General features: G+C 39.3%; 1 protein-coding gene and 3 non-coding genes across 4 annotated transcripts; 1 reads left to right on the forward strand and 3 right to left on the reverse strand.

Moving 5' to 3' along the window:
- The first annotated feature begins 463 nt into the window (after positions 1 to 463).
- On the forward strand, positions 464 to 18,242 carry LOC117989854 (probable ATP-dependent RNA helicase DHX34). The gene is made up of 19 exons (XM_034977258.2): positions 464 to 1,089; positions 1,687 to 1,805; positions 2,188 to 2,354; positions 3,484 to 3,687; positions 4,182 to 4,314; positions 4,451 to 4,599; positions 5,361 to 5,468; positions 5,688 to 5,793; positions 6,534 to 6,739; positions 7,589 to 7,792; positions 9,548 to 9,730; positions 10,401 to 10,498; positions 10,976 to 11,183; positions 13,161 to 13,223; positions 13,741 to 13,919; positions 14,678 to 14,788; positions 15,486 to 15,607; positions 16,637 to 16,922; positions 17,953 to 18,242. The coding sequence occupies exons 1-19, from the start codon at positions 551 to 553 to the stop codon at positions 18,230 to 18,232; spliced, it is 3,465 nt and encodes a 1,154-aa protein (XP_034833149.1). The 5' UTR covers positions 464 to 550; the 3' UTR covers positions 18,233 to 18,242.
- Positions 8,292 to 8,453, reverse strand: LOC117990341 (U1 spliceosomal RNA). Its single transcript, XR_004674734.1, has one exon. It is a non-coding gene; the product is annotated as a U1 spliceosomal RNA (small nuclear RNA).
- Positions 8,773 to 8,891, reverse strand: LOC117990331 (5S ribosomal RNA). Its single transcript, XR_004674725.1, has one exon. It is a non-coding gene; the product is annotated as a 5S ribosomal RNA (ribosomal RNA).
- TRNAW-CCA (transfer RNA tryptophan (anticodon CCA)) lies at positions 11,940 to 12,011 on the reverse strand. The gene has a single exon. It is a non-coding gene; the product is annotated as a tRNA-Trp (tRNA).
- Positions 18,243 to 26,411: the final 8,169 nt, after the last annotated feature.

Below are 26,411 nucleotides of genomic sequence, written 5' to 3' on the forward strand. Positions count from 1 at the left end.
TCAAAAGGTGTTGTTTAATTTAAAAAAAATCAGTACCATTATTATAAATGCGAAAGTGTGTTTGTTTGTTGGTTTGTCCTTCAATCACGTCGCAACGGTGCAGCGCATTGAGGTGATTTTTTGCATGGGTAGGTACCTAGTTATAAATAAAGACCTGGAGAGTGACATACCTAGGTTACTTTATATCCCGGAAAATCAAAGAATTCCCGCGGGATTTTTTAAAAATCTAATGCCACGCGGACGAAGTCGCGGGCATCAGCTAGTCGAGTATAAATATCAATATCCTTTTTAAAATACTGTCAAAATGCTTTTAAAAAGCTTTTAAATCACTAATGCACACGCATTAATGACTTTGACTCATGTCCACAGAGTACTTTTTATATGACTTCTCCCAATAATGTACTCTGTGACTTCTCCGGATTACTGGTCTGTGGTTTGTTTACTAGTTTTGTTTGTGGTTTTGTTTGGTTTTGTTTATTTTTGTACATAATTTGAAATTGTGATTTTGTGCACTTTTTCTAGAAGTAATAACTAAAAGCAAAATAATTAAATGGATCGCAAACCTCGAGAACATCATAGATCTTCTTCTAGAAGAAAGCGTTCAAGGTCTCGCGACAATGATTCCAGAGAAAAGCCTAAGTTACGAAAAACCAGTCCACCATCAGCTAAATTGGAGAGCACTGAATTCAGTTTTCTAGATCACAAGCATAATTTAAATAAAATACTTACATACAGTAACGATACCAATGTTGTTGTGAACAGTTTAGAGGATTTCTGGGTATTCGTTAAGAAATATGAAGCGACTTTGAAGAAGGCGGGTAAACCTATCATAGATTGTGATTCCAACATTGAAAATGGTACAGATACAGCAATAGCCTTTTCCAAACATGACTGCATTAATTTTACAAGTAAAATGAAGTTTATGGACAGTGCATATGATGAAAGAGACAGGAAGAGATTGGACAAGAAAATGTTTGATGTATTTTTGAAGATTGTTTCAATTTATCTGGACTTTAAGAATAAAGAGAAATTCGAAAAGTTGAAGAAGTTAAGGAAAGCTCAGAAAGATCTGCCTGTTGCTAAATACAGGTGAAGTTTTTTAATTAAATTATTCTTTGGAATAGTTCTTGCATTTCAAGACTGCTCATGAGTCATGCTTTGTTTAAGTCGTATTGTATAAGTATAGTAAATGTCTGCATTTGTGAGCCCTTGCTGGGGACTGATTGGTCCGACAGGCACACTCTTAAGCAATGTTCATATGTATAATGTTTATGACATAACAACAAGTAAAGTTCACACACACCCAATAATTGTTTTGTCTTCTATACTTGTTGTATCTTTTTAATATTACTAGCTTATGCTCGCGACTTCGTCCACGTGGACTACACAAATTTCAAACCCCCTATTTCCTCCCTTAGGGGTTGAATTTTCAAAAACCCTTTCTTAGCGGATGCCTTACGTCACAATAACTATCTGCATGCCATATTTCAGCCCGATCTGTCCAATAGTTTGAGCTGTGCGTTGATAGATCAGTCAGTCAGTTACCTTTTCTTTTTATATATTTACATTGTGGTTTGATAAGTTTTGTTAGTGATAAGAAAGTGTAGGTTCTCAAAGGGTCGTAGACTCAAATATCTTATTTTATTACTTAGTTTAGAGATTTGTGAAAAAACAATCTTCTTACAGAAATGAAATAGTATCAGCTGTACAAAATGAGAAAGTTGTAATAGTGGCTGGGGACACAGGTTGCGGGAAATCCACACAAGTGCCACAGTATCTACATGAAGCTGGATTTCAGAATATTGGTAAATAATATCTTCAGTTTTATTCAGGACTAGCTGATGCAAGCGACTTCGTCCACGTGGGATTAAGTTTTTTAAAAATCCCATGGGAACTCTTTGATTTTCTGGGATAAAATTAGAATTTGTGGTTACATCACACAAAAAAATTAAATTGTGGTCATGAACTAATAATTGGTATTTTCAATTTTCGAAGTAAGATAACTATAGCAAGTGGGGTATCATATGACCTGTGCATTCTAATTCAGATTTTTATTTATTTTTATCAGTTCTTGAATTATCGTGCAAAATGTCGAAAAAATACGACTGTAGTACGGAAATCTCGTTGCGCGAGCCTGACTCGCACTTGGCCGGTTTTTCAAAGAAACCTTTATCTTACACGTTTCAGCATGTACCCAGCCCAGAAGAATAGCCTGTATCTCACTGTCCAAGCGAGTTGCATATGAAATGCTCACACAGTTTGAGAGCAAAGTCGGCTATCAGATCCGGTTTGAGAAGAGCAAAACCGCTGATACTAAGATATGTTTTATCACTGAGGGGCTATTACTTAGGCAGGTAATATTAATGTGTTCACAGAATACTTAATAATTCAGAAACTTCACTCTGTAAAGATGTTTGAAGAAATTATATTTAACTAGCTTATTCCCGCGACTTCGTCCGCGTGGACTAGACAAATTTCAAACCCCTATTTTACCGCCTTAGGGGTTGAATTTTCAAGAATTCTTTCTTAGCGGATGTATACATCATAATAGCTACTTGCATGCCCAGCCCGATCCGTCCAGTAGTTTGAGCTGTGCGTTCATAGATCAGTCAGTCACCTTTTCCTTTTATATATTTAGATTGCTTACAATGCACATAACTTCTCAAAGATCTCAATAGCTCAATGGTTAAAGGAGCGGGCTGAAATCCGAAAGGTTGGCGGTTCAAACCCCACCCATTGCACTATTGTCGTACCTACTCCTAGTACAAGCTTTATGCATAGTTAAAGGGGCTAGTCATGATAAACATGGCTAATATTCTTTTTATAAAAATAAAAAAAAGGTGCGTGCCCGGGAGCGAACATCTATCATCTATCATCCTCATGACTAGGAAGACGACTTCTTAACTGCTAAGCTGTCTACTCTAGTCTGTCACTAGACGCTGATCACTAGAGCATCATTTGAGCATACTCGGAGGCTATGAAGGTTCTTGAATACCCTGTCAAAAAAAAACTAGCAGACAGACAGACACACTTTCGCATTTATATTAGTATAGATTTCAGTAGTATTTAAGCCCATTAAAAAAAATCGAGATCAACTATTTAATGGGCAAATTACCTTTACAATTATTAAAGTATTTCAGAATTGTATAAAAGTCCACCCTTTATGAATTTCCAAAAATTCCACCCAAGTGAAGTCAGCTAGCCATTTATAGCCACAAATGTTTCAAAAGAAATAAAATAATACACTAGCTTATGTTCGGGACTTCGTCCGCGTGGACCATACAAATTTCAAACCCCTATTTTACCCACTTAGGGGTTGAATTTTCAAAAATCCTTTTTTAGCGGATGCCTACGTCACAATAGCTATCTGCATGCCAAATTTCAGCCCGATCCGTCCAGTAGTTTAAGCTGTGCGTTGATAGATCAGTCAGTCAGTCAGTCACCTTTTCCTTTTATATATTTAGATTTTATAAAATTTCACAGATTTCCGCTGAGAATTTGCCAAACTATGACGTAATAATCCTCGACGAAATACACGAAAGGCACTTAATGGGTGACTTCCTACTGGGCATCCTGAAGATCCTGATCCACACTCGCAATGATATCAAACTTGTGCTCATGTCTGCCACCATCAACATTAAACTGTTTGAAGACTACTTTTCCACTGAGAAAGCTGTTGTTATTCAAGTAAGTAAAACTCATAAAATAAAGGCGATGGAGAAAGCAATGCTGAATATCTATAATATAAAAATTAATCACTAAATGTGTTGCTCATCGCAAATCTCGAAAACAGCTGAACCGATTTCACTAATTCTTTTTTTATAATATTTCTTGAAGTAAGAGGATGGTTCTTATTTAGAATGGTTCTTAAAGAGAGAAAAATTTAAAAAAATTTGAATCGACTGTTAGGCGGAACGAAGTTCGCCAGGGCAGCTATAGTCCATACTAATATTATAAATGCGAAAGTGTGTCTGTCTGTCTGTCTTTCTGTCTGCTAGCTTTTCACGGCTCAACCGTACAACCGATTTTGACGAAATTTGGTATATGGATAGCTTGCATCCCGGGGAAGGACATAGGCTACTTTTTATCCCGGAAAATTGAAGAGTTCCCGCAGGATTTTTAAAAACCTAAATCCACGCGGACGAAGTCGTGGGCATCGTCTAGTAATAAATATTTTTAAGGTTCCAGGACGACTGTACCCGATCGAATTGAACTACAAACCTATACTGATTGAAGACAAGCCATCAAGGGACGACCGACTTGATCCGCAGCCCTACGTTCAAATTATGCAGTTAATCGACAGCAAGTTTCCTGGTAAGAACCTTCTAATAAATCATTTTACTTTAGAACGTTGGAAGACCCCTCACCGTGGTGTGAAGGTCCCTAGACCTATGTCCAGCGGTGGTTGATGATGATGATTATTCTTTTATGTTGTTGTTACTCATTCTAGGTGACGAAAGAGGCGATCTACTAATCTTCATGTCGGGTGTCCAAGAAATTACAGCCATTTGTGACGCCGCGCAGCAGTACGCAGAGAAGAATAAGAATTGGGTTGTTTTGCCGCTGCACAGTGGACTGTCCCTTATCGAACAAGATAAGGTTGGTAATACTTACAATATCATCATCATCACCATCATGATCAACCCACCACCGGCTCACTACAGAGCACGGGTCTCGTCTCAGAGTGAGAAGGGTTTGGGCCATAGTCTACCACGCTGGCCATGTGCGGATTGGTAGCCTTCACACACCTTTTAGAACATTATGGAAAACTCTCAGGCATGCAGGTTTCCTCACGATGTTTTCCTTCACCGTTAAAGCAAGTGATATCTAATTAATTAAAACGCACATAACTACGAAAAGTTAGAGGTGCGTGCCCGGGATCGAACCCCCGACCTCCGATTAGAAGGCGGACGTCCTAACCACTAGGCTATCACAGCTTAGATTTTATATAATACATACAATTTACAAAACAATGATTTCTTTATTATACACTAGCTGATGCCCGCGACTTCGTACGCGTGGAATTTAGGTTTTAAAAATCCCGTAGAAAATCTTTGATTTTCCGGGATAAAAAGTAGCCTATGTCACTCTCTAGGTCTTAAACTATAATAATAATAATAAAAATCACGTCGATCCGTTGCTCTGTTGTGACGTGATTGAAGGACAAACCAACAAACCAATAAACAAACACACTTTCGCATTTATAATAGGGGTGGGGTAGTGATTAATTTTTAACCATGGAGAGAGCTCGGCTCGGCGTTTCTCTACGTGATCAAAACAGAAATGATTAGGTCCGTAAATAGTAATACCACCTAACATTAATTAATAATATACACAATTGTGTTTTGTTTTCGTAACAGGTATTCGACTATCCACCAGAGGGCGTTCGAAAATGCATAGTATCGACTAATATTGCTGAGACGTCGGTCACTATTGATGGCATTAGATTTGTTGTAGACTCGGGAAAGGTAATTTCATATTATACCTAATGAATTAATTTTCAACACATTTGCTCGTAAAGTGACTCTTAGGCTGAGATCTATAGAGCGCACTTTGACTTTGCTCAGACTTAAGATTGAGTTAAAACGAGACAGATTTATGTGATTCCTGTGATTCCTGTTATCAAAGAAATCTTTATTTTGTATCCTATAAGATTTATTTATTAGGCCATTTTTTTGTATTTACAGGTAAAAGAGATGAGCTATGATTCGTCGACAAAAATGCAAAGACTAAAAGAATTCTGGATATCAAAAGCAAGTGCTGATCAGAGAAAAGGAAGAGCTGGCAGAACAGGTATTTTTAGGGTTCCGTACCTCAAAAGGAAAGACGGAACCCTTATAGAATCACTTTGTTGTCTGTCTGTCAGACAGACAGACAACAAAGTCCGTCTGTCTGTCAAAAAACCTACAGGGTACTTCCCGTTGACCTAGAATCATGAAATTTAGCAGGTAGGTAGGTCTTATAGCTGACATTCGGGAAAAAATCTGAAAACCGTGAATTTGTGGTTACATCACACAAAAAAAAATTAAATTGTGGTCATAAACTAATAATTAGTATTTTCAATTTTCGAAGTAACTATATTAAGTAGGGTATCATATGAAAGGTCTTTACCTATAAATTCTAAAACAGATTTTTATTTGTTTTTATGCATCATAGTTTTTTAATTATCGTGCAAAATGTCGAAAAAATACGACTATTACGGAACCCTCGTTGCGCGAGCCAGACTCGCACTTGGCCGGTTTTTTTTATATACACTAAACTAAGACAAATCCAAGAAATTGATTTAGTAAATTAGAGATTTTCAGTTCGCTTTTACATTTACGTATTGTTCGCTATCTTTATTTAAACTTGAAGCTATAACTTAACACAGTATTTTCAAGCCGCAATTAGCCCATTATTAGTTGAAATTGTGACTTGACCGAAATCGACCATGAAATTTGTTTTTTTTTTTTGCAAATTGATTTTAATCAAACCAAAAGTTTGTATAATAATCCGTGACTAGTTATTACTATAGGCCATTTATAACTTTTCAGGCCCCGGGGTATGCTATCGCATATATTCCGAGCAGCAGTACACAGATTTAGAAACCTTCAGTACACCGGAAGTGTCTCGCGTGCCGCTCGCGTCGCTTCTGCTGCTCATGAGCTCGCTCGGCGTCAGTGACGTCAGGCGCTTTCCCTTCATTGACGCGCCGCCTGGGGATGCGGTGGAAGACGCCATTTTGGAGCTCAAACAACATGTGAGTTCTTCAAAACTGACGAAAATAATGTTCAAAAACTTATGGTTCTAAACAGCACACGTGTCTTAAAGATATCGGTTAAAAACTAGCATTACTATTCCGGTAATGTTATGAACGTTTCATTCGCGTCTACGTTCGTGTATCAACCAATGAACACCTTACAACCAAGACGACCAATATCAGGCGTCCAAAACTCAGCAGTACACAGATTCAGAAACGTTTAGTACATCCGAAGTGTCTCGCGTGCCGTTCGCATCCCTTCTGCTATTCGAGCTTGCTCGGCGTCAGCAACCTCGTTGCTTCGTCTTAGTCAAAGTCAAAGTCAAAAAAGTTTATTCAAAATAGGTAAGCATAGGTAGGCATAAGGGTAGGCATTTGTAACATGATGATATAGTAGTGATAATTTTTACGCCAACTTAAAACTAAAGCTACGAGGGTTCCAAACGCGCCCCGGTCTGAGAAGAGCCAACAAAAAGTCATGCGGGTATTCTTTTTTTTATTACCACTTTACAAAATCACTTAAACTTATTAGAACTATTACAAAGCTGTTAAGCCACTCATTCCCAAGCTATCTTATCGTTTAAATATTTGTTTACATTGTAAAATTTTTCAATAAGTTTACGTTTTATGAAAACTTTCAACTTGTTGAAAGACATCTTCAATATGTCTTCTTAGACACGCCGCGCGCCGGCTGGGAGCGAACGTGGTGGAAGACTCAAAAAAATTTAAAATGGTCGCCATGCAAATAAAACAAATAAAAAGCATATTATAGTATATTTTGTACGATGGTACGGAATCCTTAGTATGCAAGTCTGTCTCGTACTTGACCGGTATTATTTTTATTTGCAGGCAGCTCTAACATCCAACGAGAAGTTGACAGCCCTCGGCAGAGCGCTAGCCAACTTACCCGTAGAGGTATCCCTAGCTAAGGCCCTGGTGTTAGCCAGTGCAACTCTACCACCACACAAATTGGACTCTGCTTTGGCCCTAACAGCTGGTTTGGGCATCCGTTCCATTTATACTACACGGGCGCATAGGGATTTCGAATGCGAAGTAAGTATGAATGATAATTCCTAATTTGTTGAATTGATTACATGAATTGAAAGCATTAAATAGACTTGAAAGTTGAAAGCCATTTGAAGTGCGCCGCCTAATCATACTTTGGAGATGGAGTTCGCCTTCATCTCTACATAGTATAAAATTAAGTCTCTTCCCGCGTCTGTATGTATGTATGCATGAACGCGTAGATCTTTTAAACTACGAAACGAATTTTAATGCGGATTTCACCAATAGATAGAGTGATTCAAGAGGATTGCTTATAGGTATAGTTTAATTCTCAAAAATTCTAGGGATCCCTAGGGAAATTGAAATAATGTGAATTAGGTCGGAAAAAATCCTCTCATTTGAGAATTTCCGAGGCAATGACACCTCAATAACACCACATTAGTATCTACATTACACCCATGCGAAGCCGGGGTGGGTCGCTAGTAAATAAGTACAAAGTAATTGGTAGGTATATAATCTACAGATTTAAGGTATTCTACTTTTTCTGGGGGGACGGCGCGTACGCAGTCCCCACTACCAAAAATTACGCGTCCGAGTTATCCACATTAGGGATAATCGCAGAGGTCAACCCAGCCGCAGTGCAATGGAAGGGCCTCGCTCTGGGGGAACCGCCTTCTTGATCACGGTGTCCCCTACGCCAGGTAAGTATGCTTTGATGACGCAAGTTCAGGGTAGTCATTCTATGGGAACGAATCTCCACAGCGCAATGCTAAATACATCCATTTCTAAACAGCGACATCTAGTGATGCACAGTTGAACCACCAAAGCGATCTCGGGATCGTGTTCAAGTTCGTTACATTACGTGACTTAGCAGTTGACTTACTGTACACTAGATGTCACTGATTGCATAGTTTCACCAATTAATTAAAAAAAAATATGCGGTACACAATTTGCTATGTACTGTAATTTGTAAATCATGTAAACGTGATTAAAACTAACAAAAATGTTTACTGCAAAAAAAGTAAAAAGGCCAACATCACGCGGTGTTCCCAGGCGGTCACCCATCCAAGTACTGACCGCGCCCGATGTTGCTTAACTTCGGTGATCGGACGAGAACCGGTGTATTCAACATGGTATGGACGTTGGCGAGATAGGTCGTAAAATACTGAATCAGAATAAAATATTATGCGTACAAAATGACTTCTCACGCGCCATGTTAACTACATATATTATGTGGCAATTGTCATATTTATTAAAATTGCGATTTTAGTCCTTATTTTAAGGGTGAATCCATACCGTACTTTTGACATGACAGTTGATCCGTAGTCTTTTTGTATGGACTATATGCATGAACATTTTTTCCCGGTTTCTAAACTAATAAAAAAGAGTCCATCTGTCACCAGTGGTAAATTAAACTAGTTGACTTGACGATTCAAAAGCACTTGTAAAAGTTTACTTGAATTAAAATCTATTCTATTCTATTCTATCTGTGATCTGACAATGGCGTCAATTGACATCCAAGTAGTAAGCAAAAAGGAGTTGGTTTAATCAGAATGTCCGTCTATACAGAGCGGTCGTTTCTTTCCTTTGAGCCAGCCGAAAGAAAGAAAACAAAAGTTTTATTTCTTTCCTTTTGTTCTTCTTCTCTTATACATATTTAACTAGATTAAAAAAACCAAGTCAAACCGTTTCTAAATATAAGTTTCAAGCTGGACCAAATTTCATCAAAGAAAAGCTAGTAGAAAGCCAGACAGACAGACACATTTTCATAATTTTTTTTATGGGACTGGTCTGGCCTTGCAGAATGCGCGTAAACCCGACGAGTCAGACCACGGCGATCCTATAACTCTTCTGTCGCTATACTGTGCGTGGCTGCGAGAGAAGTCGGGCGGCGGAGGCAAGGCCTGGTGCAGACGCCGTGGCATTGAGGAACAACGGCTGTATGAGGTTACTAAGTTGGCTGCACAACTTAGAAGTTTACTGCAAGTAAGTTTTCGTTTGACTGAACACTAGCTTAAGCCCGCGACTTCGTCCACGTCCACTACACATATTTCGAAACCATATTTAACCCCCTTAGGGGTTGAATTCTCAAAAATCCTTTCCTAAAGGATGTCTACGTCATAATAGCCCTCTGCATGCCATATTTCAGCCCGGTCCGTCCAGTAGTTTGAGCTGTGCGTTGATAGATCAGTCAGTCAGTCACTTTTTCCTTTTATGTATTTAAGATAAACGAAGTAAGAAGCAAGTTTTTCTATTCCGTTTCAAGTGCGATCTGATGGTAAGTGATGATGCAGTCTAAGATGGAAGCTGGCTAACCTGGAACGATCGTAGTTTTATTAAACCCACACTTCTTATCGTTTTCTACACGGCATGGCACCGGAATGCTTTACCGGTAGAGTGGTAACTAGCCACGGCCGAAGCCTTCCACCAGATCAAGGTGTGATTGTAGATTAAGTGAGAACTCTCTCTCCACTAGTTTGTCGCAGTTACAAAAGAAAACCTCGCTCAGCGACGCGGGTTTTTATTTATATGGATTTACAAAGCAGCGCGATCGCAGCGTTGCAGCTGCGCTGCCTCCGCGCGGCACTTTGCGGCAAATTTGAAGGCCCCCTTACTCGTTAGTACTAACTATAAACATATACCTATTGAATTACAGGATAACAATTTGATGGAAGCGCCTGAACCAGAAACTATGTCTTCAGCCGAAAGATCGTTGCGACACGGACAAATGAAACAGTTAAAAGATATGAGAAGGTATTTATCTCTATATATAAAAATGAATCGCTGAATGTGTTGCTGATCGCAAATCTCGACAACCGCTGAACCGATTTCGCTAATTCTTTTTTAATAATATTCCTTGAAGTACGAGGATGGTTCTTACGGGGAGAAAAATTTAAAATTTTTGAAAAAGAAAAAGAATCGACTGTTAGGCGGTACGAAGTTCGCCAGGGCAGCTAGTTTATAATAGTTTTTAGTGTGCCATATCTTGTTGAAAAAATGTTTTAACTTTTTGTGTCAAAGGTCATGTCAAAAGAACGATTTTAGTTCTTATTATAAAAATGAACCGTACTTTTGACATCACAGTTGACCCATAGAGTTAAAATGGCGCGTGATGAGTCATTTTTTATAGACTATACATAAAATGGTTACCATAATCTTTATTGCATGCCGATTTCTGACATCCATTCCATAAATATATATATATATTTTTTTAAATTATTATGTTTTCAGACAATACAAACAGAAAGCAGCCGACGAATCGAAACGTCGTAAACGCCTGAAAGTCGATTCATGGGAAATAATCGATGAAAAGGACAACGATGACAACACAATGGACATTCGAGATATCGAGTTTCGTATGACGAATGACGCTAATCGAATACGCGCTTTGATTAACGGCTCTAGTGCTAACAGTGGGAGAGACCTTATTATGTTGAAGGTGAGGTGAGGTATACCTATTATACTCTTCCGACAGAAAGAGAAAAGTACACGTAGGATCTACGTATCTCTCTTACGTAATCCCATACAGATTACAGAGACAAAAATCTCAATGGGTAGGTATATTAATCTTACTTTGAAAGTTAAAATACTAATTATTGTTCACCAGCTAATGCCCGCGACTTCGTCCGCGTGGAATTTGGTTTTTTAAAATCCCGTGGGAACTCTTTGATTTTCCGGGATAAAAGAAGCCAGGTATTTATCTGTACCCAATCCATGCAAAAATCACGTCAATCCGTTGCACCGTTGCGACGTGATTGAAGGTCAAACCACCAAATCAACAAACAAACGCACTTTCGCATTTATAATAAGGGTACTGGTGAACACATTTTTTTTCTCGTGATGTAACCATAAATTCACGGTTTTCGGATTTTATCCTTTACTTGTGCTATAAGAGCTACCTATCTGCCAAATTTCATGATTATAGGTCAACGGGAAGTACCCTATAGGTTTTCTTGACAGACACGATAAACGGCCAGACAGACAACGAAGTGATCCCGTAAGGGTTCCTTTTTCCTATTGAGCTACGGAACCCTAAAAATCACATTTGAAAATGGCGCCATACATCCGCCCTTGTAATTTAAAATTGTAACACGCGAGTTGATGTAAAGATTATGTACCATATTATTACTTTTGTACCATTTTGTATTTTTGCTAAAAAAAAGAAAAAAAACTTTTTAAAAGAAAATTGTCAGTTTGACCCCGACGTGATTTGAACACGCAACCTTCTGATCTGGAGTCAGACGCGCTACCGTTGCGCCACGGAGTCGTTGAGATAATTGCCCAAATTGTAAACTCAAATCTAGCCAATAAACGACATGAGTAATTTATAAGCTGGACTTGCGATTGAATGTTTTTGAAGCAACTTGATTTTCGCCATTTTGGCGTTGATAACAACAGTCATCATCATCATGATCCCATCGACCCATCACCGGCTCACTACAGAGCGCGGGTCTCCTCTCAGAGTGAGAAGGGTTTTTGGCCATAGTCTACCACGCTGGCCATTTGCAGATTGGTAGACTTCACACACCTTTGAGAACTCTCAGGCATGCAGGTTTCCTCACAATGTTTTCCTTCACCGTTAAAGCAAATGATATTTAATTAATTAAAACGCACATAACTCCGAAAAGTTAGAGGTGCGTGCCCGGGATCGAACCCCCGACCTCCGATTAGAAGGCGGACGTCCTAACCACTAGGCTATCACAGCTTAGATAACAACAGTAAGCATTATGAATTGTAAGCTCAAATCTAACCAATAAATGACATGAATAGTTAGCATAATTTATTATAACGTGAAAGTGGTATAACCACTGACCTGTATTAATACACGCAGGACTTGCGATTGCCTGTTTTTGAAGCAACTTGATTTTCGTAATTCTTGCGTTGCTAGCAGCAGTGAGCATCATGTCACGCTCACATGACGCTCACAGCTGCTCGAAACTAAATAAGACATCATGATATTATCATTAAGCTGTGATAGCCTAGTGGTTAGGACGTCCGCCTTCTAATCGGAGGTCGTGGGTTCGATCCCGGGCACGCACCTCTAATTTTTCGGAGTTATGTGCGTTATAATTAGTTAAATATCACTCGCTTTAACGGTGAAGGAAAACATCGGGAGGAAACCTGCATACCTGCGAGTTCTCCATAATGTTCTCAAAGGTGTGTGAAGTCTACCAATCCGCACATGGCCAGCGTGGTAGTGACCTGTCCTTTAATCTTGTCGCAACGGAGCAACGGATCGACGTGATTTTTTTGCATGGGTATTGTTGTTAAAGACCTGGAGTTATTGGTTGTTAAAGACCTGGAGAGTGACAAAGGCTATTTTTATTCTGGAAAATCATCCCAGAAAAGTTCCCACGGGCAGGCATCAGCTAGTAAAATAAAATATAAACCCTAACATTCCTTGTGGTCCTTTCAGGTGGTACTATGCAGGGCTTTATACCCTCAGGTGGAAGTAGCAGATGAGTTCAACCATTGCAAGGTATTTTGGTTTTTATTGTTTTACTGTTTAAGAAATACTTATCCAAGTTAATTAAAAAAACCTATTTATAACCTTTTGTACAAAAGTCACTCTTACTGAACAGAACGTCTTCATTATTTTCGAGACAAATCTTGGGTGACCATTTTTTATTTTATTTTATTTTATTAGTTTTTTGCAATCAACAGCGATATATACAATATAATTTTACATAATAACAGACTGAAAATAAGGCCAAATAGGATTACAATTTTTTACAGATTACTTAAATAGATATTAATTATAAATTTATAACAGTACGTTTGATAATTTAAACAAGCTTTACAATAAGATAATAATATGAAAATATAAAAGATACATTTTTACAATTTATAGAGTAGATACTAAACGATGCTACGTCCACGTGGGTTTAGGTTTTTAAAAATCTCGTAAAAACTCATTTGCATTTTTTATTAAGTTTTTTTAATATTTCCACACTGTTTTTTTCGCCAGTTCCTCAATTATTGATATTTTGTTTTAGTCAATATCGGATCATCTATACCACACTTGGAGCAAACCATTCGTGTTCCTCCACCCGACGTCCTACTTCGGCAAGCAGCCCAAGTTACTGCAACTGACCGAAGCGGACATACAGGACAATCCGCCGGGGTATAAAAGCAAGCTGCCCTTGTCTTCCAAGCATCAGTTACTATGTTACTTGTAGGTACTTCTTTATCTTCATTCTATATGTAGGTATGTCAGATAGGCTTGCGCATGACCACAATCATGCCTTAGAAACAAAGCAATGATGAGGTCTAGGTTGGAACGCGCTTGGCTAGAAAAAGTAACACAACGAAAGATATCCATACATACTAGTTATGTGCCGGATCATTAAAAATGTAGATCCACGGATACGGATACGGATCTTAACTTTCTTACTCAATCGGTGTGCGTGACCTTGAAACGATAGTTGACGCCATTTGACACTTTGCGTGGCAGGACATGTTTCGACTTGCATTGCGCCCGCGCAACAAAGAACAAAAGAAAGACCCGTCTTTCTTTTGTTCTTTAAATATATAAAAGAAAGACAGAGAAGTAAGAAAAGAGAAGGTGACTGACTGAGCTATCAACGCACAGCTCAAACTATTGAACGGATTGGGCTGAAATTTGGCATGTAGGCATCCGTTAATAAAGGATTTTTTAAATACAAACTTTATTGCTGCCCAGTGTAACACTAAACTAGCTTATGCTCGCGACTTCGTCTGCGTGGACTACACAAATTTCAAACCCCTATTTCACTCCCTTAGGGCTTGAATTTTCAAAAATCCTTTCTTAGCGGATGCCTACGTCATAATAGCTATCTGCATGCCAAATTTCAGCCTGATCCGTCCAGTAGTTTGAGCTGTGCGTTGATATGTAGATCAGTCAGTCAGTCAGTCACCTTTTCCTTTTATATATTTAGTATTAAATGATTACAGATCCCTCTTGGAAACCACTAAGCCATACATAGTGAATTCTATGCGAATGCCTGCAGCTCAGACCTTACTTCTGCTAGCGCACTCTATTGACACCAATATGGGATTTACTAGGTAAGATAATTTTACTATCTACTTAGATACAGGAATCTTCCCTCAAACTACTGGACGGATCGGGCTGAAATTTGGCATGCAGATAGCTATTATGACATACACATACCCTAAGAAAGGTTTTTGAAAATTCAACTTCTAAGGGGGTGAAATAGGGGTTTGAAATTTGTCTAACTGTAGTCCACACGGACGAAGTTGCGAGCATAAGCTAGTACTTAATCTAAATATATAAAATGAAAAGGTGACTGACTGACTGACTGATCTATCAACGCACAACTCAAACTACTGGACGGATCGTGCTGAAATTTGGCATGCAGATAGCTATTTTGACGTTGGCATACCCTAAGAAAGTATTTTTGAAAATTCTAAGGGGCGAAATAGGGGTTTGAAATGTGGGTAGTCCACGCAGACGAAGTCGCGAGTTTAAACTAGTATTTAATCTTAAATATATAAAAGGAAAAGGTGACTGACTGACTGACTGATCTATCAACGCACAGCTCAAACTATTGGATGGATCAGGCTGAAATTTGACATGAAGATAGTTATTATGGCGTAGACATCCGCTAAGAAAGGAATTTGAAAATTCAATTCCAAAGGGGGTAAAATAGGGGTTTGAAATTTGTGTAGTCCACGCGGACGAAGCCGCGAGCATAAGGTTAATAAAACTATACTTTAAAAATTAAAATGTTTTGCCTTGCAGGCTCGTTTGTGACTCGTGGCTGTTATTGGAATTCCCGTATCCTGAAACTGGCCTGAATTTATTGATGAAGGCGACAAAACTACGACAGCGGTGGGATGCGATAATTAATAGAAGACTTTCAGGTAACTAAATGCCCACATATTAATTTTTAATCTTGTTGCATAAGAAAACTTCATAGAATTTCGTATGCCATTATGACGTCATGAAAAATTCAATATGGCGGAAATGACAAACAAAAAGGAAATGTATCGATTTTGATCCTGGTGAGATTGCAGTCAAGGGATAACTAGTATCTGAATGAAAAAAACTTAAAAACATGGTGTCTAATAAAAATTATCAATCTCTCTCTCTCTCTCACTTTCATTGCTGAGATTTGTGACCCAGGTTAAAATTATGAAAAAAATTAGGAGCTTTTAGGAGGTACTCCGACTACCGAAAACATACTTGACACTTCCATTAAAAATTTAATTTTAAATGCCCCCATTAAGGTACAAATTTTAAAAGCCAAATTAAAAAAAATCATATTGCTGATGAGATTTTGAAGTTTGTACCCAAAATCGCCCAATGCGCTTTAAGAAGTTTTCACTTCAATAAGGCGACAAGTCGAGATGGCAATCGAGGAGGTAAAACCCCGAACAGCCCTCGTGCTAAGCTCGGTGCGGGCGAGCGCGGGTGACGTGCACCTCACACCTCGATAGCCATCTCGATCTGTCGCAGACTATAACCTATTCCGCCATATTTATCCGACTACATGGGAGGAATTGTAATGTTTTCCATTAATAAAATTATCTATCATCATTACTTTTAGTATCGTAAGCTGTGGTAGCCTTGTGATTAGGACGTCCGCCTTCCAATCGGAGGTCGGGGGTTCGATCCCGGGCACGCACCTCTAACTTTTCGGAGTTATTTGCGTTTTTTAAGTAATATCACTTGCTTTAACGGTGAAGGAAAACATCGTGAGGAAACCTGCATGCCTGAGAGTTCTCCATAATGTTCTCAAAGATGTGTGAAGTCTGCCAATCTGCACTTGGCCAGCGTGGTAGACTATGGCCAAAAACCCTTCTCACTCTGAGAGGAGACCTGTGCTCTGTAGTGAACCGGTGATGGGTTGATCATGATGATGATGATTAATTTTTACATTTAATTTGCAGATGCAAACCCAAACAAATCCGTCGAATCTGAACTTCAAAAATCCCACCAAAACACTCCATACGATGAACTACAGTATGAACTGTCTTGTGACGCCACAAGCTACATGAATAGTGACGTATATTACACTATAAAGAGACTTTTACCAGGAGACCTCAAAGTATTGTACGTAGGGTCGGATGAAGTGCATCCAAATATAGACCCTAACCCGTTTGAAGAAGGTTTTGAATGTCGTGCACACGAGAAGAAAGGCGGAGTTTATGTTACGGACAATATTGTTTATAACTGGTATGTAGTTTTTCTTTTTAATCTCTGCTAAATCCATACTAATATTATAAATGCGAAAGTATGTCTGTCTGTCTGTATGTCTGGCTGCTAGCCTTTCACGGCCCATCCGATTCAACCGATTTTGACAAAATTTGGTACAGCGATAGCTACGGAGACAACAGAGATACATCCCGGGGAAGGACATATAGACTACTTTTTATCTCGGAAAATCAAAGAGTTCCCTCGGGATTTTAAAAACCTAAATCCATGCGGACGAAGTCGCAGCCATCATCTAGTATTATTATTTATTATAATTAATGTGAAAGTATGTCTATTTGTCATTACCATTTTCAGGGCTTACATACAGATTCACAGATTGCTAAATTTCCATTTCCAATGTAACTTTTAATTTAGTAACTACAGGTACCTACATGAAAAATAAAAGTAAATAAATAAATTTTAGCTCTAATATTAGGTGTAGTACGCGACAGGTCGAGATGGCAATCGAGGTGTGAGGCGGGAGGAATCCCCGCACTCCCGCACGTCACCCAGGGGTTGTGCGAGTGTGCGGGGCGTCCTCACCCCGATTGCCATCTTGACTTGTCGCGTACTATAAGGTACAGTAAAAGTTTTAAGTTGCATCGGCAAAATTCATTTGTTCACATGTAAGTACGCCAATGAAATACAGACATACAGACCTTATTGCTGGACGTTAAGATTTTAAACACATGAACAAAACATGGCGCGTAGGCAACAACCAATAGCGGACGGTCGCGCGCTATGATTGGCTGAGATATTTTTGCGCGCGATTCATAAATAAGATTTCTGCGCAGGTATAACGCCGTAACTTATACAAGTTGCAAGTGCGGCAGAAAGTAATGTACATCGGCTTCGGCTTCGTAGAGCGTTGTCTCTGTCACTCATACCTATATGACGTTTTGTCGGTCTCAACGACAGAGACAACGCTCTATAAATTTGCTATCTCCTTCTAAAGGTCGATGTACATTACTTTCGGCCGCGTACTGTATAGATATTGAAATCTATTTTCCAGTGTGGTAGACACAGAATGGAGTTACAACACATACGAAGAAACCTACAGCCTGCCTTGGACGTGTCAGAACTGCGACCTAACGTCCTGCTTTTCCCCGCTAGAGCGGCTACAGCACATCCAATTCACCTGCGCTTCTAAACCAGAGAAAAAAGAGGAGAAAATTGTGAAAAGGGATAATAGACCTAATACCAAAGAGTATACGTGCGAAATTTGTAATGAGACTTTGTATTTAACACCGGTTGAGATATTGAAACATAAAAAGGGATGTAAAATAAAGTAATTTATTAATTCATTTTATGTTTTATTTATATTAGAAAGATAATAGAATTCTTACTGGAAGCCAGGTACTCAAAAAGCACATGTCAAATTTTTCTTTGTTTTTGAGTGAGTCTGAACTCCAGATTGTTTGTTGGAGTTCATATGGATTGATTCATACATAAAATTATATAATCTTAAAACCCAACGACAATTTCAAAATGTCAAAGTTTACGAGATCTTAAAACTCGCACACGCACGACGAATTCTAGTCTCAATGTCTATCTATAACAGCAATCATTTCTATGAAAAAAACCGGCCAAGTACGAGTCAGGCTCGCGCAATGAGGGTTCCGTACTACAGTCGTATTTTTTCGACATTTTTCACGATAATTCAAAAACTATGATTCATAAAAATCTGTTTTAGAATGTACAGGTGAAGACCTTTCATATGATACCCCACTTGATATAGTCACTCACTTCGAAAGTTGAAAATACTAATTATTAGTTCATGACCACAATTTAATTTTTTTTGTGTAATCTAACCCTAAATTCACGGTTTTCAGTTTTTTCCCCAAATGTCAGCTATAAGATCTACCTACCTGCCAAATTTAATGATTCTAGGTCAACGGGAAGTACCCTGTAGGTTTCTTGACTGACAGACAACAAAGTGATCCTATAAGGGTTCCGTTTTTCTTTTTGAGGTACGGAACCCTAAAAAGAAACGTTTATTTCTTAAATTGTGGCACAATGAAACACATAATTTGTGATAGGTACGCCGCGCCGTGCGACGCTTCTGCACTGAAACAAGTCACGAACAAGCCATTGCGATTATAAAATTACCTATACACAAAAACCAAAGCTGAAATCACACTTGTAACAAAGGTTCCGCACCTCCGAGGATGAAAAATCGACAGATTACAGATACAAAGAGATTTAATCATTATTGCCATTAATATTGATGCCCGCTTCTTCGTCCGCGTGGAATGAGGTTTTTTAAAAATACCGTGGGAACTTTTTAATTTTCCGGGATGAAAAGTAGCCTATGTCGCTCTCCGTGTCTTTAACTATAACCATGCAAAAAATCACGTCAATCAATTGCTCCGTTGTGACGTGAGTGACAAACCAACAAACAAACACACTTTCGCATTTATAATTTGGGTACTAATTTAGGCTGTAAATGTATTGCTATGCTATCCCTTTCATAATGCTCCCTGCTGAAAAGGATAGCACCTGTCAGTTTAGAGATGGTGTACAACAAAATTAGCCTGAACAGCTCAACGGTTAAAGGAATGCACTGAAAACCGAAAGGTCGGCGGTTCAAACCCCGCCCGTTGCACTATTGTCGTTTCTACTCCAAGCACAAGCGTGACGCTTAGTTGGAGGGGAAAGGGGAATATTAGTCATTTAACAGGGCTAATATTATTTAAAAAAATAAACATTTAACATACGAATAAGTCAAATTAATAAAATATTTAAAAAAAAGTACCTAAAACTTATTAATTTATCGAATAATATTTTTTTAGGAATTTTGTCTGTTTCGTGTCCGTGTCGAGTAAAAATCTCACAAAAATGTTAAAGTATATAAAAAAAATGGTTTAAGTTGAGAGTCTACGGAACTCTAAGAAAAGGGCGCGAAATCCGAGCAAGATGGCGTGAAACAATCGTGCCGATCGTTCGTTACAGATAAACATAGATCCATTATTTTATAAAGGAATGATTTTGATCGCACTGCACTTATACGACAACTTTCCAGTAAATGTATACGACAATTTGTAGTATAAGTCCCGCAAATTGCTATTGCGCTGGAACCATGTCTCATTAATATCGAAATAACGTCATTTTGTCGTCAGCCGAAATAAAAACATACCATCAGCTCGAACTTCAGTTTAGTCACTAAAATGGCGGCCCCGCGCATTAGCAATTTGCGGGACTTATATATATATTATTGCCGAGTGCTATAGGTTCTATAAATTATATTACTTAGGTATGCAGACGAGGTCTATAAATTGTTGGCAGGAAACCTGGATGCCAGAGTTTTTTCCAATATCCTTAGTGTTTCGTATGAGAAACGTAGCTATTAGGTACCTACCTATCTAAATCCAACCCTAATAACGAAGCACGCTCGTAGGTGTCAAAAGGTGCGTAGGTACCTAAACCCCGTGCCAGTATTACTTAGTAGGTACCTACTTATATACTTAGTCTGTGTCGCTAAAGTAGGCGTGTCACATACAAAGTCCCGCAAATTGCTATTGCGCTGGAACCATGTCTCATTAACATTGAAATGACGTCATTTTGACGTCAGCCGAAATAAAAATATAAATATACCATCAGCTTGAAACTTCAGTCTAGTGCTGCCGTCACTAAAATGGCGGCTATGCGCATTAGCAATTTGCGGGGATTATACCTACCTACGAATTTGTAGGTACCTACATTATTAAAATTAAAAAAAAACCCCGACACAAAAACTTCTAAAAAGTAAAAAATAATATGCATTAAACACAAGTGAAACTTATAACACCCCTCTTTTTGGGTTGGGGGTTAACAAAATCGGTTTGTGCGGAATGCGGATCACGGATTGACTGAACTGAATGGCAACAACATAAAGATGCCAACGCACGGCTTTTTGCTTTCTTATTTAAAAAAAGCATAACAATTCACTTTTATCTCGAGCAATTTGCTTATTAAAAGACAAAAGCGTTTTGTTCAACGTTAATAAGTCCCGTTGCACACCGAGTGCAGTGCAGCGCACACAGACGTCGCGTTATTAAGCCGCGCACACACGGAGCGCGTCGTGACCCGCCCGCCGGCTGCCGATGCCGGATTGCGATGCCCTTTTTAATTCGCACAATAACGCACCGTGCGTTGTGCAGCACGTGTTTACACGGGGTGGTTTTGAAACAACAGATTAAGTATAAAATTTAGAACTAGCTAACTTCTAGATTTTGAGGTTTAATGAGATGTAATAAAACAACCGCATAGGTACTTACTCTAGATGAGGTTTTTAAGAAAAAATTGCGATGAAACCAAGCAAGATCATTTTCTGAACCATGCACCCTGCCCTCGCCCAGTCTGACATTAGAGAACCATTCGTCGTGTATGAGCCGAGCTCTTTTTGTTCGTGCTTTATTAAACAGTCAATATAATGCTTCATGGAATGACACAGTGTGTAGTGACGCACTCTTGTCCATCAGTCGTAAAACTCGTAAGAGATGCGGCGCGCCTCGCTTTCGCTCAGCCTGACATTAGAAGATCATTCGTCGTGTACAGTTCGCGCTAATTAGATAGTCGTTCTTGAAGTTAGCCGCAAGACACGTCGCGATAGCATTTTTTAGACGTCAGTGGAGCGCGCTGCGCGACGCAAGGGAGCAGACCGGTGCGCGCGACGCGAGGGAGCAGATGTCACCAGCCCGCGCGCCGCGCCGCACCCCGTATTTAAGTACAATCTGCATTAGTGTGAGTGCTACATCCGCACAATACCTACGCGAGCTTGCACTCACATCATAGGTCAGACGCGACTATTTAACTGCCGGGAACTATATGAGCTTAGCTCTTTTTGTTCCGTGCTAAAACAAACATACCTACCCAGTCAATAAAATGCTTCATGGAATGACGCAGTGTGTAATGACGCACTGTTGTCCAGCAGTCGTAAGACTCGTAAGAGATGCGGCGCGCCCCGCCCTCGCTCAGCCTGACATTAGAGGACCATTCGTCGTGTATGAGCCGAGCTCTTTTTGTTCTGTGCTTTATTAAACGCACGCGATGCCTCGAGAATGGGAATTTTAATTTATCGGTGGGAAATATAGTTGTATCGGGTTTGGAACTATTACAATCTTTACACTGTTATTAGGTGTAGGTACCTGCCTATTTAAATTGAAGACTCCTTTTTTAGGACGAAAATTAAAAAAAAAAATTGCATGTATAGAATTCTACTAATAATAATTATTATTAACTTTTTCGTAGGTAGGGTTAAGTTTATTCCTGTAACAATAAAATGCGTGCTTGTAACTATTATTGGATTTTGGCTGCCTCACAACGCGCCAAATATAAATGCGATAACATAAATAAAATCTATTAGGTTAATATCATACCGACCTTGTCATCAAACCCTGGCCTGCAGACTCGATAAAATCAAACAGAACAAAATCGTGATCGGCCTGCTAAGCAATGGTTTAACTTTTGACCCCTACCTTACAACCATAACCCTACAACTGCGGCTTTACTAGCCCTTAAATATAAAGACATAAGGGGTGGTTCTGTGTGTTTAGTGTTAATGTAAAGTTTGTGCAGGTAACCTGTCAACCCGTCGTGTAGGAAGCGATGGGAGCGTGGCATCTGTTGTGTAATGAAATTATTTCATGGATCAAGCTTGTGACGGGAGCGCAGCGGTAGAAGGGTTAAATGGAGTCGCGGTAAAATACGAAGACATCTTATATAAATGTTTTTTTGTTGGTAGGGTGTAGTAGGTAGATATACATAATATAATATATATATCACAGACCTTTTAATTGACCTCTAATTAATCTATTCTAAGATAAGTATATATCTGTCTACCCGCGGTAGTGGCATAAAACGTCAATATCAACAACCCGTATTATAAATGCGAAAGTGTGTTTGTTTGTTGGTTTGTTGGTTTTTTGGCTTGTTGGTTTGTTAGTTTGTTGGTTTGTCCTTCAATGTCGCAACAGTGCAACGGATTGACGTGATTTTTTGCATGGGTATAGATATAGATAGACCTGGAGAGTGACATAGGTTACTTTTATCCCGGAAAATCAGAGAGTTCTCACGGGATATTTAGAAAAAACCTAATTCCACGCAGCCAAAGTTGCAGGCATCAGCTAGTAATAAATAAAAGAGCCGTGATAGCCTAGTGGTTAAGACATCCGCCTCCTATTGGCTTTAGGGAGGTCGGCGCCGGGGTTCGATTCTCGGCACGCAGCGCTGACTTTTTGCAGCTATGTGGGTTTCAAGCAATTAAAATATAATACTTACTTACTCGAGCTGATGGTATATTTTTATTTCGGCTGACGGTAAAATGACCATGGTTCCAGCGCATAGCAATTTGCGAGACGTGTTTACAAAGAATATTGTTTATTACCTACCTATACCTAAGTTAAGAAAGATTTGGTTTAGGTAGCTTTGATTTTGCAAGCGAATATACCTACATAGTAACAAAAACATAATATTTAGCTCTCATAAACCTAGGTACCTATCTATAATTAAAATTCCCACCGCGCGGTGTCCATTTTATCAGCACCGGACCCCGACACGGGCGGTCACGAGGTTTTTCAATTTACGCGCCAACGTTGCTGCTTGAAAGAAGATAATCGAACGACGAAACCATAGAGCCGCCTTTATGGTCCAAACGCACTTACGCCGCGCTGCGCGACGCGACGCGGCATGTGAAGTGTTTATATGAGTTTGTATGGAGCAAAGCGCACTCGAGCGACGCGGCGCGGCATAATATATGGTTTATTTGAGTCGCTGCCGCGTCGCGTCCCTCAGCGCAGTGTTTGGACATTTTAGTTATAAAACTATAGCCTATAGGTACCTACTTAGAAGCCGTTTCACTGTGATAGCTCGTAAGCTAGAAAAATAAATGTTTATCATCATATGTTATAGCTTAGAAATGTTTATCCCGGCGCTTCCTCCACTTGATCATTAAAACCAAAATGCCTGAAAGAGACGTAGTGCCAGAATAAACTGTGTTATTTCAAACCAAGATTTCAGCTCAGCAGAATGCTGTAGGTATGCCTTGATACACATACATACATTCATATACATACACACATGCATGCACACAGCGCTGATTTTTCAGCCGGGACCCTGAACCGGGTGATGCGCCTCTATCCATTTCTCTGTGCCGCACTGTCGCGGTCGCACGGCAGTCGCGATGTATCGCCCAATAGAGCAGTAAATCGGGCGATATCTGTCGCGACCCGTGAGGATTCTAACAAGAGGTTTATATTACAGTAGGTAATTTTAATACAAATTTTCTATGAGAGATTATTTTCTGTGATTTAAAACCTGAATAAATTCTCTGAGACTTATGGAGTTAGTGTTACTGGTATTATGATTTCATTCGCGAGAGGTCGCGGTAACAAGGTCCTATGGACCACATAGGTAGGTAAAGTGCGCCATATCTAAGCATTTCCGCATGAAGCTATTTGTTTAACCTTCTAAGATCGCACTAAACCGCGGGGTGATTACGTAAAACGTTGCAGTAGCGACAGCAACGTTTTACATCAGTAGCAATGCGACAGTTCATTTGCTGTCTCTCTTCTTCTTTTTCTTCTTATTTTGCTTTAGGGCTATTGCTGTCTCTCTCTAGCCGCTGTTACGTGTGACGTTTGACAGCAATGATCGCGAGATTTACGCCTGTCGCAAGCCTCTCGCGAGATATGTAGCTAATCACCCTGCGGATCTTCCTAAAAGGTAAAAAGGAGGATTTTGTCCTCTGTCGGGAGATTATTGCGCTACGTAATGTTATACTTAGTTGCTTTATGCTCCCTTTTTAGTTGCACTTCCATCTAGCTCAGCATCTGATGAGATAAGAGTCGACACAGGTTTATAGCGCTGCGGCACGCAACACGATGTGCGCCACAATCGATAAGTAGGTAGGTATAACTGCCGCCGTACCGCACGTACGAGTGCTAAGCCTTGTACCTATATATCTATGTAGGTACCTATAATCCGCGATAGGTCGAGATGGCAATCGGGGTATACCCCGATTCCCACCGCCTTATAAGGCGGGGGGACGTCCTGCACGCCCGCACGTCACCCGCGCTCTCCCGCAACGGACAGAGTAATGTGACGCACGCACGAAGAAACCAACATTGTAAAATTGTTTTTACAATGTTGGTTTTTCATAAATTTTTGTGGAAAAAAAACCTAAGTAGGTATGTATAAAAAAACTAAAAGCTCTTATGTAGAAGGTAGGTAGTAGATACGATTCCATATCAGAACATTCACACCCTAACCTGAATAGACCTTTAAGCAACAATAAAACCCCTAAAAAAGTGTACCTGCATTTGAACGCAGCAATATTTCCCCGCTATCTACTCCTAAAGCCCTCTCCAGATATCTAGCTTAGCATCGCGAGATAAGGGCCGACACTTACACGGTTTATAGGGCATTGGTCCGATGCGGCGTACAATCGATGCCGATGCTTTCAGCGTTGTCCTTGGTACATTGACGTGTATCTAGTATCTACCTTTTTAGGGTTCCGTACCAAAATGGTAAAAATGGAACCCTTATGGTGCGAATTTCTCTGTCCGTCTGTCCGTCCGTCTGTCACAGTCGATTATTTCAGTAACTATTTAAAATTATCGATATGAAATGTGGTACAGTTGTAAGTATAAGTACTTATACTTAATAGTGGCCCAACATCATACGAATAGAAAAAATACGAAAATTATTTTTAATTCAATTAAAAATAGCAGGGAAAATTATCTCCGAAGTTTACCAATCGAAAAATCTGAAATACTTAATAATGATCAAAGGCCTGATAAACAGATCATCATCATCAGCAATCGATAGACGTCTATCGGTTTCAGATGATGATGATCTGTTTATTTACTTAAAAAAAAAACTAATCCGAGTACCGTCACTTAAGTAAAATCAAATAAATTTAGGAATCTTCCATTTCACAAAAAATTACACACAGAAATAAATACAGCATGGGTTCCTTACCTATAGATATGCATTAAAGATTCATTGATAGATTCAGAAGCTAAAATAATTACCTACTTAAGTACTTTTTGAGATAAGTATAATTTTAACGAGTGTAAAGTCTAACACGATTTGTCACAATGCAATTTATGTTTGAAACATTGAAGATAAAAGAAACGATATGAGCAAGCGTAGTGGGAGTGAAATGGGTTCCGTAGATTTGAATTTCCATGCCTATTTCGAATTCTAGATCTACCTCATCATCATTCCCGACCACTAAGCAAGAGCACGGGTCTCCTCACAGAATAAAAAGGGTTTTACCATAGTCTACCACGCAGATCAAGTAAGAATTGGTAGATTTCACACACCTTTGAGACCAGTATCTACCTATTCCAAACTCATGCATGTTCGTTCCGGCTTAAGAACTCTCAGGCATGCAGTTTTCGTCACGATGTTGTTCTTCACCGCTAAAGCAAGTGATATTTAGTTGCTAACGCACATAACTCGGAAGAGTTAGAGGCGCGTGACCGGGAT

The sequence above is a fragment of the Maniola hyperantus genome, chromosome 17, assembly GCF_902806685.2.
Source record: "Maniola hyperantus chromosome 17, iAphHyp1.2, whole genome shotgun sequence".
NCBI classification, from domain to species: Eukaryota; Metazoa; Arthropoda; class Insecta; order Lepidoptera; family Nymphalidae; genus Maniola; species Maniola hyperantus.

What these genes read in the sequence shown, in the direction of transcription:
- LOC117989854 (XM_034977258.2), top strand. Translation starts at nt 551, where the DNA reads ATGGATCGCAAACCTCGAGAACATCATAGATCTTCTTCTAGAAGAAAG. An exon ending in AGCTGGATTTCAGAATATTG is followed by an intron (nt 1,806 to 2,187) that starts GTAAATAATATC and finishes TACACGTTTCAG; the next exon opens with CATGTACCCAGCCCAGAAGA. An exon ending in ATGAGTTCAACCATTGCAAG is followed by an intron (nt 13,224 to 13,740) that starts GTATTTTGGTTT and finishes ATTTTGTTTTAG; the next exon opens with TCAATATCGGATCATCTATA.